Source organism: Acinonyx jubatus, chromosome A2 (assembly GCF_027475565.1).
Source record: "Acinonyx jubatus isolate Ajub_Pintada_27869175 chromosome A2, VMU_Ajub_asm_v1.0, whole genome shotgun sequence".
Lineage (NCBI taxonomy): Eukaryota > Metazoa > Chordata > Mammalia > Carnivora > Felidae > Acinonyx > Acinonyx jubatus.
The window spans coordinates 134,846,605-134,861,578 of NC_069383.1; the positions used below are offsets into that span (position 1 = coordinate 134,846,605).

Here is a 14,974-nt window from a genome sequence, read left to right on the forward strand (position 1 = left end):
GCCGGCCGCGGCCGCCCCCGGGCAGTGCGGGGGGCGCGGGGAGCGCGGGTCCCGCGGCGGCGGCGGCGGCGGCGCGGCGCGGCGCGGCTCAGGCGTCGGAGCGGGCGGCCGCGGGCGCCGCCGCCTCCTCCTCCATGGCTGTTTACCCGGCTGCATTGTGGGAGTTTGACCTCCGCCGCCGCCAACCGCCGCCTCAGCCTGCGCCGCCGCCGCCGCCGCGCACGCCATGGGAGCCGTGACTGACGGTGAGGCCCGCTCGCCGCCACACAGGCCCTCTGCGCCGAACCCCTCGGCCTCCCCGGCCTTCCCCGAGGCCCCCGGCCTCATCGGCCTCTTCCGGGAGCCCCTCGGCCTCCGCGATCAGACCCCCTCGGAGAGCCGGCCTTTCCCGGCCGCTTCTCCCCCCCCCCCCCCCCCCCCCCCAGTCCTTCGGGCCTCTCCCCGGGCCCATCTGCCCCTGGGACTCCCGGCCGGAGTCCGCCCCGGGCCTGGGGGACGGTGTGCTGGGAGTATGGTCGCGGGGCTGGGAGCACACGTGGGGGGGGGGGGGGGCGGCGGCCGGGAACGGTGGCAGGGTGCGTGGGCGGATGGTACCAGGAAGGGGTCCGGGCCGTCGGCGGATGTGGTGAGGGAGCGCTTGGTGAGAATATGGGGTCCGAGCAGTGGCGAAGGGGAGGGAATGGTGGAGACCCTGCCGTCCGGGGTCCGGAGGGCCTCGGAGGGGCTGGAGAGTGAGGACACGAGGTTTCGGGCCAAGCTCGGACAAAGAGACACGTTCCAGGGCGGTTCTAGGGGTGTCAGCGTACAGAGGGTGACACCTGCAGGGGTCTTCTGGACAGGTGGGGGGGGGGGTGGGCCCAGAGAGTGGGGCGGATGGCAGCGGTGCCTGAGAACTAGCCCTGGATTGCAACTAGGGACAATTATCTAAAAAGGATAGATGTCGACAGAGTATGCGGAGGACAATCTTAAGAGTGGACTTGGGGGATTTAGGAGGAGCCAGTGCGGGGATAGGGTAGATCAAGACAATAAAAGATGTGAGTGTGTGTGTTTATGTGTTGGGTACGGTGGTCTGTGGGCAGGAATGGGGGGAGGGTCGGCAGGCAGAGGCTGGGTTTGTGCAAAGTTGTGAGGACAGTTTAGGGAAGGTGGGCCCTGGTGAGGAGAGACCCAGGGGGTGGTCTGTGGACTGGACAGAAATAAAACAGAGGGCCACCTTGGGGAAGGTGGACAGGCCTGATGGGCCGCTGGAGGGAGAACCTAAGGACGAAGGAAGTCCTTTACCATGTGGGAAGGGAATGTCTAGGGCTGCTGACCAGTAAGGGTAGATGCCTGTGGACAGGCCACTTGTGAAAAGTTGGGGGTCCACAGGATCCCCACATGAAAGGGCCAGCAATGGGAAGAAGAGTAATAAGCGGGCATTTGCAGTAAGTAGTGAAGTGGGAGGCTTACTTAGAGGTCCAGGAGCTTCATGGGAAATTTTATCTTTGCTTCATTCCAGTTTTATTTACCCCATCTGGGCTAGGCCTTGGAATTACAGTCCAGAACCAACAGGCAAGACTGTTTCCCCCTCTCAGGTTGCACTCTGGTGGAAAGACGCCTTGGATAATTAGTTTTAAGGGTGGCATATGTTTCCACAGGGGAAGTACAAGTTTGGGAACTATAGCAGCATGTAGCAAAGATGGCTTATCCATTCTCGAAGATTAGCCTCCGTGAGACAGTTACTTTTAATCCCATTGTTAAAATATTTATTTATTTTTGAGAGAGTGCAAGCTGGGGAGGGGTAGAGAGAGGGGGGACAGAGGATCCTAATCAGACTGTGTGCCAACGGGCTGACAAGCAGTGAGCCCAATGTGGGGCTTGAACTCAAGAAGCCACCTTAATCACATTTTTGAAAAATAAATAGTTGTGGTTGGACTCGTGTTCCAGGTGGGAACCACCTATGCAAAAGCCCCAAAGTGTTGGAAGAACTCAAAGATGACCAATGCTGGCTAGAATTTACAAAGTTGCGGTGCCCCTGGGTGGCTCAGTCTGTTGAGCCTCCAACCTTGGCTCAGGTCATGATCTCACAGATTGTGAGTTTGAGCCCCGAGTCGGACTCTGTGCGGACAGCTCAGAGCCTGGAGCCTGCTTCAGATTCTGTGTCTCCCTCTCTTCTCTGCCCCTCCCCTACTCACGCCCTCTCTATTTCTCAAAAATGAATGTTAAAAATTAAAAAAAAAAAATGTTATAGCCAGAGATTTCTAAGGGCAATGGGAAACAATTTAACATTGGTGTGGTATGATCAGATTTGCATTAAAAAAAAAAAAAGCCACCACCCCACTCTACTGTGTGAAGAATAATGAGGGGAAGCAAGGAGTTAGGTTCTCTCTAACATTTGTATAGTATTCATCACACGTCAAGGAGTGTTCTAATCATTAACTCCACTTTACAGATGAAACTGGGACACAAGGAGGTTAAGTAACTTGCCCAAGTTTGCACAGTTAGTAAGTTATAGAGCCTGAGCTCAGAGCCAGGCAGTCTGACTGCAGAGTTTTTGTCCCTCACTACTGTGCATCCAGTCTCTCAGCTACTGCTACTCTAGTCCTAGTGAGAGATAACGGGAGCTCAGACAATACAGAGACGTAGAATATGATAGAATGCCAGGACTGATTGAGTGGATGTAAGGGGAAGAACTGAGTATTAATCCAGGCTGCTGATTTGAGTGAGTATGTGCTAAATGTACTACTTCTCTATTTATTGAGGTAGGGTCAACATGGAAGATGGGAAGGGAAGATGAGTTCTAGAAACAGTAGTAACTTCAGTCAAATGCCCCACCCCCCACATATCCTTAGAGGCCACAGGAATCCCTACTTCATCACTTAAAAGCTGTCTGACCTGGTGTAGGTTAATTAACCTCTTTGGGCCTCAGTTTTATTCTTTATAAATGGGGATAATAATAAAATCTACCTCATAAGGGTTGTTTAGAGGTTTAAATGCAATAAAAGTTGTAAAGTGCTTTGCACTGAGTCCAACATATAGAAATGTTCAGCAAAGACTATTAAATATAAGAATTGGTTTTCTCGTCTCTTCTCCATTTTCCTTTGATGAGGGCTGTGTCTTCTTTATCTCTGTATTTGCACAGATTACCCTTTCCAGCCTGGTAACTGTCATTTATTCTTCAAGACCCACCTCAAATATTCACCTCCTCTCTTTTTAGAACCAGTTAATCTTTCACCTGTTAACCATATTATTTTATGCCTGTTGCTGTTGTAGCCCTCAGTACTTAATTTACTTAAATGATACATTCTAGAAAATATTTAAGGCAGTTCACCGTAATATGAAAACATGAAAAATGGATGAGAAAATGGCAAAACAGAGCACTGAAAGTAAGGAAGACTAGAGGAATTAGAAGTGTATGATCTTCAAAATGCAAGAGGTAAAATCTGGTACATTAATTAAGACAGCTGGAAGTGACTCTACTAGTTCATAGCAAGAGGCAGAACCTGGTCCACTTCCACTGTGTGATCTCGTGTACATGAGAGAAGGCAACATTAGATACACAGGGTAAGCAGTTCTTTGTGATTTAAACACTAGAGAAAAAGTTGATCTGTAGAGGCTCCATAAAGACAAGGCAGTATCCTATCTATAACCTTTTATCAGCACTGATGATCATAGGGCTGTTACTTAGCACATCCCTGACTAGGTCAAAGAAGGCTAACTCACAATTTAGAAAGGCCTCCAAAAGCCAATAAGCCATGTGGTTTAGGTGAATACTTCTACTGGTCTGCCTTAATTCAGACCAAGGTGTGTTTTTGTTTTGTTTTTTTGGAGGGTTTTTTGTGGGGTTTTTTTGTGGTTTTTTTTTTTTTTTTTTTTTTGCTAATTTGTTTTAAGAATTCTTAGACCATAGAAGAAAGGATGAAATATAACTTTTTCAGGCAATATGGACCCTGAACTATAGATACGGTAAACATGGTTTTCCTCAAATGGGCTTTTGGCAAAAATCAAGCAGAAGTGAGGAGTGGGTATGATAGGTCAACATACCTTCTAGTCCCAATTCGGGGTGCTGTCTATAGCAGTAAACTACCAAGGAAGACCTGGCTTCTGCTTGAGGGACAGAAGCAATAGCATAAAAATCAAATAAGTAAGATCATTTCTGAGAAAGAACGTAAGGAAGTTCTGAAATAACTTCTGAAAAAGAACTGGATGGAATATGAAAGAATAATGGGGGAGGGCTGCCAATAGTCAGGTATGATCTCTCTGAAAAGTAACCTTTAGAGTAAGGCCTGAAGGGGTCAACCCTGTGAAGAACCCAGGAAAGTATACAAGACAGGCTACAACTAGCGCAAAGGCCTGAGGCAAAAATAAGCTCTGTGCCCTTTAGAGAAGATAAGGAATAAGGTTAAGGAGTAAGATAAGGGCTAGTATCCCGGTGGGCCAGGAGGGATATGCTAGAAAAGGAGGTCAGAGAAGTAAACAGGAGCTCGCCAAGAGCCTTGGAGATTGGATTGTCTTCTGTTGATACTTAGATATGATTGGATGATTTTAAGCAGAAAAATTAGTGATCCCATACTTCTTTTTTGTTCTTGTTGTTACATTTATTTATTTTGAGAGAGAGGGAGAGAGAATCTCTGACAGCACAGAGCCTAATGCAGGGCTCAATCTCAGGAACCATGAGATCATTGACCTGAGCCGAAATCAAGAGTCGATACCCAACTGACTAAGCCACCCAGGCACCCCTCCCACACTTCTTTTGGATCATTCGGGGCTCCTGTGTATAATATGAATTCTAGGATGGTAAGAATCAAAGCAGGGAGGCCAACAAGAAGCATTCCAAGAGTCGAGGTGATTTTGGATTAGGATGATGGCAGCAAAGAAGATGGAGGAGTGACCTGGATAGCTCAGTCATCCTGAAAAATTATGTCTCTGGAGCCTAAAGGACCGCTAATGCCCTCTTACAGATTTGCGGTGCCTGGCAAGGTGCCTTGCCCTCATGTAATCCTTACATACGGATTTGCCTATCCAGTTGGACTGGGAGCTCTTGGAGAAGAAGCTCTTTATTCCCTGTCCCCTGTACAAGGACACTGGTTACTTTGAGAAAGTGCCCTCCTCAGAGGGAAGTGGAGAGTGGACACTGAACTATCGATATCATCACCAACACTACCATTTTATTGATGGAAAAATAGAGGTCCCGGGAAGTTAGTGACTTACTGTCACATAGCTAGTTCTTGGCAAAGCCATTCTCTTTCCTCCCCCTGTTGCTACCCAGTATTTTAGCGAACTGCAAAAATAGTTTAAATGGTGTCACTGTTAATTTAAACTATATTCACAGTTTGTATTTTGTGTGTGTTAATTTAAAGGGTGTTAAACAGTGTTAGTACCCTGATAGAATCATTTCAAAAGCACTTCTTACAGTACAGAGAACATTAGGTATATATATCTATGTGCCAGAGCACATATGGGAGATGGGAAAGGGGTGGCAGGGAGCCGGGCTGTGGCTCTACGTTCCATATAACAGAGCTTTTTGGTTTGGACGGTAGTGTTTTTAATTGAGATGAATTGAGTACATAATATTAGTTTCAGATGTACAACATCATTTGGTATTTGAATGCACTACAAAGTGATTGCCTTGATAAACCTAGTTACCATTCATCACCATACAATTGACCCCCTTCCCTCATTTCACCTATCCTGCAATAACCCATTCCCTCTGATAACCACTAATCTGTTCTCTGTATGGGTTTGTTTGTTTTTTATTGTTTTTTCAGTTGTGTTTTAGGTGCCACATGTAAGTGAAATCGTATAGTATTTGTCTTTCTCTGTCTGACTTGTTTCATTTAGCATAATGCCCTCAGGGTCTATCCATGTTTTTGCAAGTGACAAGATTTCCTTTTTTATGGCTGAGTGGTATTCTACTGTATATATGCCTTTGTTTTTTTAATTAGGAAGTATAATGCTTGAATACATGCTTGTTACAACTTGAAATAATGGTAAAAAAAATTTTTTTTAACGCTTATTTATTTTTGAGACAGAGAGAGACAGAGCATGAATGGGGGAGGGTCAGAGAGAGAGGGAGACACAGAATCTGAAACAGGCTCCAGGCTCTGAGTTGTCAGCACAGAGCCCGATGTGGGGCTCGAACTCACGGACCACGAGATCCTGACCTGAGCTGAAGTCAGACGCTTAACCGACTGAGCCACCCAGGCGCCCCAAAATAATGGTTTTCAACATGCCTGTGAACAATATGCAGAACAGTGTGCAGCTGTACTATCACTTTCTAATAATGTGATTGTGTATATTTTCCTGTGACTGCAGAGGCAACACTACTCCTGGGTAAAAAGAAGATAGTAATACGCACTTTATAGGGTTTCTTCAAGAGTGAGGCGTGATAAGCACTTCGAAATTGAAGGACAAATTTATGGTCCAAACTTTTCAGAGTGAAAGGAACAAACAGGATGTATGGTCATCAAATAGGAGCTTATAAATGCTGTACAAGTGCCCGCTGCTATTATTCCTATTTCAATTGCGGATCAATGAATGACTCCATTCGTGGTCATGGAGTTTGGCCACTTTGTTCCTTCAGCTGTGATCCCAGCACAGGGCTTAACAGTGCAACTATAAAATAATGTTTCTTTAGCTAAGATAACATGGTTTCTCAAAGCAAGATTGGAGTTTCAATCTTGACTTTATTAGCACCTTTCTCTAAACGTCTCAGTAAATCTAGAGATAAACAAAGGACCTCAACACTATTATTTTTGCTTTATTAAAATTGTTTTAAATTTAATTTTGGTTTAAGTAATTTACTTTGGCATCAGCAATGTATTTAGACTAGCTCTAAGTATCTCACAAGAGATCAATATTTACATGGAAAAAGCAAACCGTCATATTTACTGTTCTTTCCACTGCCTTTTTGTGACTTCTTGATATTGTTGGCCTTCAAAATTGTTTTAGTGATTTTAAGCTTCTTGAAAGGAGGGGCTACGTGTTATTTTACCATAAGTAATCTAAAACAATGAGACATACATAATTCAGCCTAATAACCCATAAGCAGGGGTGATCCAGTGATAAATCTAACAGCAGTCTGCATGCACACTGGTTTTGCACGGCCCTAGTTTCTTTTGTTATTGGTCAAAAGTTTCCTTTTTTCCTTTGGTTTCCTTTTGTTATTGGTCAAAAGTTTCCTTTTTTCTTGTTAACACATGATAGATTTATTAAAGGACATAGAATAGAATTTTTAATGCAGATGAAGAAAAATACCTCAAAATGACCAATAAACTCACTCTCCAGATAACCACTGTTGGTATTTTTAAAAAGAAAAGTAATGCATGTCCGACAATTCGAGAAAAAAGCATCAAGTGACAAGTGAAAACCCTCCCCACTTCACCTTCCGTGGCTAATCCCTCTTCCCAGAGGTAATTATTAGAAACTGTTTTTGTGTGTGTGCGTGCACCTTTTCAGAATGATTTTTAAGTGCCTGTAAAGGGTAAAAAGCACTTTCTCTAGTGCCAAACTTCTGAGTTTGGGTCTCAGCTCTACTCCTTATTTCCGGTGACATTTAATCTGAGCAACTTTCAGTTCCTTCACGGGTAAAATAGGGGTAGTACTATCTACTTTATAGGGCTATCGTGCAGATTCAACGTGTTTATATGTGAAAAACACATAGCATATTGCAAACATTATATATATGTTAGTCGTAGGCCACTATGTATGTATACTTTAAAATTTTATGCAAACATTTACAAACTCTTCTGTGTTACACTTTTTTTTTCCAAGTAGGCTCTATGCCCAGCATGGAGCTGAACACAGGGCTTGAACTCATGACCCTGAGAACAAGAGTTGGATGCTTAACCAACTGAGCCACCAGGCACACCTGTGCTATATACTTCTATAATTGTTACATCTTAGAACTCTTTTTACTACATCTTGAAGCTCTTTCTACCTCATTATTTTGTATCAATTGTGTAGTATTCTGTTATATTTTTAAAATTAATTCTCTGCCAAGCACTTAATTATTTCCAGTTGTTTTCTCTTACAAGTAGTGTCTAATAGAGATACTTGTATAGATACCTTCACACACCTGTGGGAATAATTTCTAGAAGTCAGGTCAAAGAATATACGTATTTTAATTTTGATACATATTGCTACATTGCTGTAGTAGCCCGCTGTTTCAAGTTCACCCTGTCTCAAAGTGTTAAATAAAATTTATCCCTCTGGTTTTCAGTTTGGATCCACCAGTTTCTTGGTTTGGAACACCAAGAAAAATTCAGTGGTGCATTTCTGTGCTAACAGAATTCTTTGCTAAACTGCCTTTAGAAAGGAAATGCTAATCTTCATTGGGAGGTCACAGAATTGCTATTTCCTAAAAGCAGGTGAGGTTGCTTTTAAGCAATCTTATAGGTTGCTATAAGGTCTAGCAGTTTAGGGAGGCACACTTGAGAGGAGCTTAGCCCTAGGAGGAAGTTACATTCACCGTGAGGCCCTTGACACTGGTTGTGAAGCCTTGACCTGTCCCTAAAGAAGTGTTTTGAAAGTTGGCCCACCATTACCTTCCATTTTCCTATTATCTTCCATTGTTTTTCTTTTCCTATTTTGAATATTTGCCCCAAGGTGTTCTGAAACCTTGTTTTGTAATCAGGGTTTTAATAACAATGATGAATTTTGAAAAGAATGTTAGTCTGGGTTTATGAGAGATTGTCCTTTCCGGGATAAAATGAGAGCACAGCTAAAATGGCCATGTCAACTGACGCGAGGCTTGGAGGAGGGGAATTGTTCTCGTGACTGTAAAGCAGTCATTTCTTCCTGCCTCTCTGTTTATAGAAAATGGGGTATTAAAAATCTAACCCCTTGCAAGGGCTTTTTGAGGATTATTTGGTGTTTTAAGTGATTACATATTTCTTCTAGGTAGTAAATAGGTCAGTATATAAGACAGAAAGGGGTCCAAAATGCATCCCAATTTTGCGAGTAAATATTTGCTTGTCGGCATACATGTGTCATAACTGATTTTAAAGTGATTTTGAATGGCAGACTGTGGGTATAACTGTGGCACAACATATAACTGAATCCAGTAGGAAATCTTCCTATAATCCTAAAGTCAGGCGGAAAACCACCATCTCAGGACAAATGTTAGGTATTTGGGGTTAAAAGCTCTTTCCAGATGGCACTGGTCCTCATAGTCAGTAAAGAAAGCAATCATGACAACTAAGGAATAATATTGATAGCATCATTAAAATAGTTTTCTAAGCCATGCCTACTGTTTTTATAGGGTGGGCCAAGGCCTGTCCAAATTATTAATATTAGCATTTAAGTTGCTTATAGTTTCGAGCATGATGATAATTTTTGAAGTCAACGTATGTAGTAAACAAAGCATATTTTAGGTGGTTCAGTCTAGCGCTAATTGATGAGGCATCATTAAAAATAACAATGCTCATGTCATTTGTGTTGGGAACCATCAGCAGCCCATCTTTATATTTAAAAAGAAAAGGCTGTTTTCAAACTGACACTGTACCCTTTTATTTTATTGCTGTTGGAGCTGTGCTCTATTTTATTTACGTTATTTCAGGAATTTTTATCCCCAGAGAATTTTCTAGGCAACAACTGTCTATGCAGTTTAAGCTAGAAATACTGTGACCTTGGGGCGCCTGGGTGGCTCAGTCGGTTGAGCGTCCGACTTCAGCTCAGGTCACAATCTCACGGTCCATGAGTTCGAGCCCCGCGTCGGGCTCTGGGGTGATGATGGCCCAGAGCCTGGAGCCTGCTTCCAATTCTGTGTCTCCCTCTCTCTCTGACCCTCCCCCGTTCATGCTCTGTCTCTCTCTGTCTCAAAAATAAATAAACGTTAAAAAAAAAAATTGAAAAAAAGAAATACTGTGACCTTGCAATATGAAGCTTGAGATAGAAGCAAATTTGGGAGAAATCCTAACCGGTTAAAACTCTGTATGCGTAAGTATCTAATATATACCTGTGTAGTTTTATAGATGTATCTACAGATATACCTTCCACAATGTTTACTCACTTCTCAAGATTTTTAGGATGGTACAAGTTGTGGATCAAATTTAACATAAGCAGGGGCACCTGGCTGGGTCAGTCTGTAGAGCAAGTGACTCTTGATCTCAGGGCTGTGAGTTTGAGCCCCACATTGCGTATGGAGATTGCTTAAAAATAAAATGTTTAAAAAAATTTAACATATGGGATGCCTAGGTGGTTCAGTCGTTTAAGCTTCCAGCTCTTGATTTTGGTTCAGGTCATGATCCCAGGGTCGTGGGAACAAGCTCTGTGTCAGGCTCTATGCTGAGCATGAAGCCTGCTTAAGATTCTCTCTCTCTCTCTCTCTCTCTCTCTCTCTGCCCCTTTCCCATGCTCGCAATCTCTCTCTCTCTCTTTCTCTCTCTCTCTTTCTCTCTCTCTCATTCTCTTTGTCTCCCTCTGCCCCTCTCCTCCACTCAATCTCTCTCTCTCTAAAGTAAAAAAAAAAATGAAAAATAAGTGAGCATTAAAAAAAATAAACATATAAGTAACTTTCTTTTTCTCTTTTTCTTGCTTTCCCACCATGAAAAGGCATTGTGCTCCTTTGTGTAATTTCATTTCTGTGAAGTTTCACAGCAGCGTTCCTTCACAGTGGAGATGCTGTTCCCATTTTACGGAAGAAGTTTTATTCCCATTTTATCGATGAAGTGAAGTTTGGTGCCACACACACAAAGCAAACACTGTATGTTTGGTCCCAGTTTTTGACTTTGGCCCAGGGGTTTGGCTTTGAAGGAAGAGACTGAATTGGGAGAAGGGCCCAGAACTGCCTTGACAGGGAATCCCCAGTGGTACCAGAATTGGTCTGACCACACTCCTACTCAGGCCACCTTGGCATTTTGAGAGAGAGAGACAGACAGAGGTTCCCAAGCAGGCTCCACACTGACAGCAGAGAGCCCCATACGGGGCTTGAACTCACGAACTATGAGGTCATAATCTGAGCTGAAGTCAGCTGCTTAACCAACTGAGCCACCCAGGAGCCCCAGGACCTGTGATTCTAATCTCTAATTTTCATGCCATTTTACCTCCAACTGCCTGTGCCTTGGTAGCCTCCTCATAGCTCCCCTGCCTTTGGGCTTTTCCCAGATGCAGTCCATTTTGTACATTGTCCTCAGCTTCATCTTCCTAGAAAGTCCTGCTCCTGAATCTTTAGCAGTTCCCAGGTGCCCACCGGCAAGGTCCAAGTCTGCTGGTTTGGCATTCACTAGTGGAGATGCCTACATTCTGACCTCTAATTGCCTTTCTGTCCTTGGGTCCCAAGATTTGTGCAGCCTCCCTGATGTTCTCACGTGTACACATTTTACATCCAGTCTCTGATTCCCCACCTCTGCTGGAGCTCACAGCTTTCTCCCTGCCTGTGGTGGGGGCAGGGAAAGGACTTTAGCTTGCTTTCTTTTTTCTTTTTTTTTTTTCCTTTTTAAAAATTCGTTTATTTATTTAAAGATTTTATTTTTTTAAGTAATATCTACACCCAACATAGGGCTTGAACTCACAACCCAGAGACTGAGCCAGCCAGGCGCCCCCTTTGTTTTTGTTTCTGTTTTCCAACAGCTTTATTGAGGTATAATTTTATACAAAGAACTGCATATTTTATGTGTACAATTCACTGCATCTGGACATATGCAAACAGCTGTGATACCATCACCATAATCATAGCTTTCGTTTTCAAACAGCAGCTAACAGATTTTGAGTGCTCATATGGCTCAAAAGTCAAATAATATAGAAAGATATTTCCCCATCTTCCAAACTGTTCTCTATCCCACTTACCCTGCCCCTTTCCCTTGGTAACCCCTTCTATTAGTTTCTTTTTTTTTTTTTTTTTTAACGTTTATTTATTTTTGAGACAGAGAGAGACAGAGCATGAACAGGGGAGGGGCAGAGAGAGAGGGAGACACAGAATCTGAAACGGGCTCTAGGCTCTGAGCAGTCAGCACAGAGCCTGACGCGGGGCTCGAAATCACGGACCGCGAGATCATGACCTGAGCCGAAGTCGGATGCTTAACCGACCGAGCCACCCAGGCGCCCCCCTTCTATTAGTTTCTTATATATCATTCTAGGGTATCTGTATGGATACATTTCCCCCCATTTATATGTGAAAGGAAACATGCCATACGTACTGCCTCACTTTGCTCTTTATCAAGTTATCTTAACTGAGCTCTGTGTATCAGTACATAGACATTTCCTCATTCTTTGTTTTTCTTTGGCTTCATAGTATTCCATCATATCCTTATTCCAAAGTTTATCTAGTCCCCTGTTGATGGGCATATGTCATACTGCATATGTGCAAGTTTATCTAGCATTCTTGGGCCAAAGGCATATGTCATTTGAAGTTTAGGTAGATATTGTTAAAATACCTTTGAGCTTTCTTGGTTGGTAATTTTTAAGTATGAAGAGAGCAGCCCAAATTCCACTTCCCCTAACTCCCCCCAAGCCAAAGGGAGCTGTCCTCCTAATCTCCTCTGTTATGGGTCTTCGGCACTTATTTAACATTCCCAGCCTCCTCTGTATTTGTGTTCATATGCATGTTATGTCTCCACCTAGAGCAAAAGAGCTCAATTCCTTATCTCACATCCTTAGAATTCCTGGTACCGTGTGAACACATCTGCTCATTGATCAAGAATTCTTGTCTTTTGTACAAGAAGAGAAATCTCGGCTTTGGACCTGAAAATAAAGATGGTTGCCTGCTGATCCTTGTTAGTATCTTATTGAAACAAAGCTCTTCAGAGGGCAGATGGTCTGGGGCAGGCACCACAAATCCAATGTAAAAAATATTTATTGAGCATCAGAAGTGTAAAGACACAGTGTGAGAGGTTGAGGAGGAAACCATGAATAAGACATGAACCTCATGAACCTTTTCCCCAAGTTTATTTGGCCTGTACAGTGTTCAAAACATTCTTCAGAAATTTTTATAATTGTAAAATTTTATAATTTTTATAATTTTATAATTATATAATTAATATATTATATTATTTATATAATATATATATTGCATATATAAAGGTACCCAGATCTTAAATATGCAGCTGGAATGATTACGAAACGTGCTTGAAACATTTGTAGTTAGTCACCAAACTTTAAAAAGCTCTTGAAAAGCCATCTGTGGTAATAGTTTCCCCGCTTTGGGTGGGTACTCATTCCCCAATTTTCCTATATCCTATTCCCTGAATGCATTTATATTTGAAATCCCTGGGCCTCAATAAAGTAGGATGCCCCAATATCTGGGAGGAAGATGGGGTTTGTTGGGGGGGGGGGTTGGAAGAGCAGAGATAAGAAAACAAGAAATTGATGGGGCATCTGGGTATCTCAGCCAGTTAGGTGTCTGCCTCTTGACTTCTGCTCAGGTCATGATCTCACAGTTCGTGGGGTCAAGCCTCACGTAAGGCTCCTGGATGATGTCGCGGAGCCTGCTTGGGATTCTCTCTCTTCCCTCTCTCTCTGCCCCTCCCCAACTGGTATGTGCTTGCTCTCTCTCTCTCTCTCTCTCTCTCTCAAAATAAATAAACTTAAGGAAAGAAAAGAAAAGAAAGAAAACAAATTGACCAAAAGAAAGGAAAGGAATGGAACAGCATCAAACATCAGAATATGCACCCTCTGGAGCAGGTGCTCCTGTGTCCAGTGCCCAGTGTAGAGATTACTTTAACTTTTAACAAAGTTAGAGGATGTTTGCAATAAAAAATAAAATCAACTCATTTTCTGCATTTTAATCTCTTCAAGGACTGTTTTGTCTGAGGCTCCTCAAATAACATTGTTGATGGTCAAAAACTGAAAGCATTAGTTTGTATTTTAAAGTATAACATTAAAATACCTGATGAATCGATAACTTGAGCTGCCTGTCAAAGCCATGACTCCGAGAACAAAACCCAATTCTAAAAGTATTTATCTGATGTTGTCACAGAATAGATTTTAAAACTGCAGCCACCTGCCTTCTAAAGTTTATCTCCGTTGCACCTGCGCTCACAAATACTTCTGCCCACACACAGGAACTATTGTTCAAAGATTTTGCTGTTGATTCATCATGCAGGCTCTCCAGGAATTATTCACACTTTAAAATTTATTTAAAAAAATAATGCATGCACATGATGAAAAACAAACACAATTCTGCAAAATAATACAGAAAATTCAATTTTTTTCTCATCTTTGTAGTCCTTTTCACCAGAAGAAAGCACTGTTTTTTTTTTCAGAAGAAAGCACTATTACCAGTTTCCTGTGTTCCTTCCAAAGATATTCTTTGAATGCACAAACACATACATGTGCGAAGTGCACACATATGCACATACACAAAGCCTCCCCCCTTTCCACACAGATAACAGCTAACTGTATGCTTCTCTTCACCTGTTTTGTTTTCATTTCACTTCATGTATCAAAGGAGATTTTTGGGCATCAGTATGTACATCCACGTTATTCTTTTGGCTGTGTAATACATTATATGAACGTTTCATAATTTAACCAGTCTCTTACTGGTAAATGTTTAGCTTTGCAATCTTTCTACTATGAGCAACGCTAAGAACATCCCTTTACATTTATCTCTGTGCATGGGTGCACAGTTATCTATGGGATGTTATCTATGGGATGAATTCCTAGAATTGGAGTTACGGGGTCAAAAAGGTAGGTGCATCTTAGTTTTTTTTTTTTTTTTTTAAACATTTATTTATTTATTTTAAGAGAAATAGATAAGTGGGGAGAGAAAGAGATCAAGTGGGGGAGGGGCAGGCAGAGAGAGAGAGAGAGAGAGAGAGAGAGAGAGAGAGAGAATCCCAAGCAGGCTCTACCCTGTAAGCTCAGAGCCTGATGTGGGGCTCGATTTCATGTACCGTGATATCATGACCTGAGCTGAAATCGAGTCAGGCGCTTAACCAACTGAACCACCCAGGTGCCCGGGATGTATGTTTTAAAAACTGTTTGTTGTCGCCCATTTGCCCCACAAAGAGGGTGCCACTGTACCTTCCATCAGTGTGTGTAAGTGCACTTTCTCAGG

At 42.8% G+C, this 14,974-nt stretch overlaps 1 protein-coding gene across 2 annotated transcripts in view; it reads left to right on the forward strand.

Moving 5' to 3' along the window:
* The first annotated feature begins 84 nt into the window (after positions 1–84).
* The window catches only part of THOC7 (THO complex subunit 7), a 24,021-nt gene continuing 9,131 nt past the window's right edge, over positions 85–14,974 (forward strand). Inside the window, exon 1 of one of the 2 annotated variants that reach the window (XM_053219130.1) lies at positions 85–245. In XM_053219130.1, coding sequence (XP_053075105.1) covers positions 227–245 — 19 coding nt within the window. In that variant the 5' untranslated portion in view covers positions 85–226. The remainder of the gene's footprint in view (positions 246–14,974) is intronic. The other variant, XM_053219129.1, reaches the window with a different exon arrangement.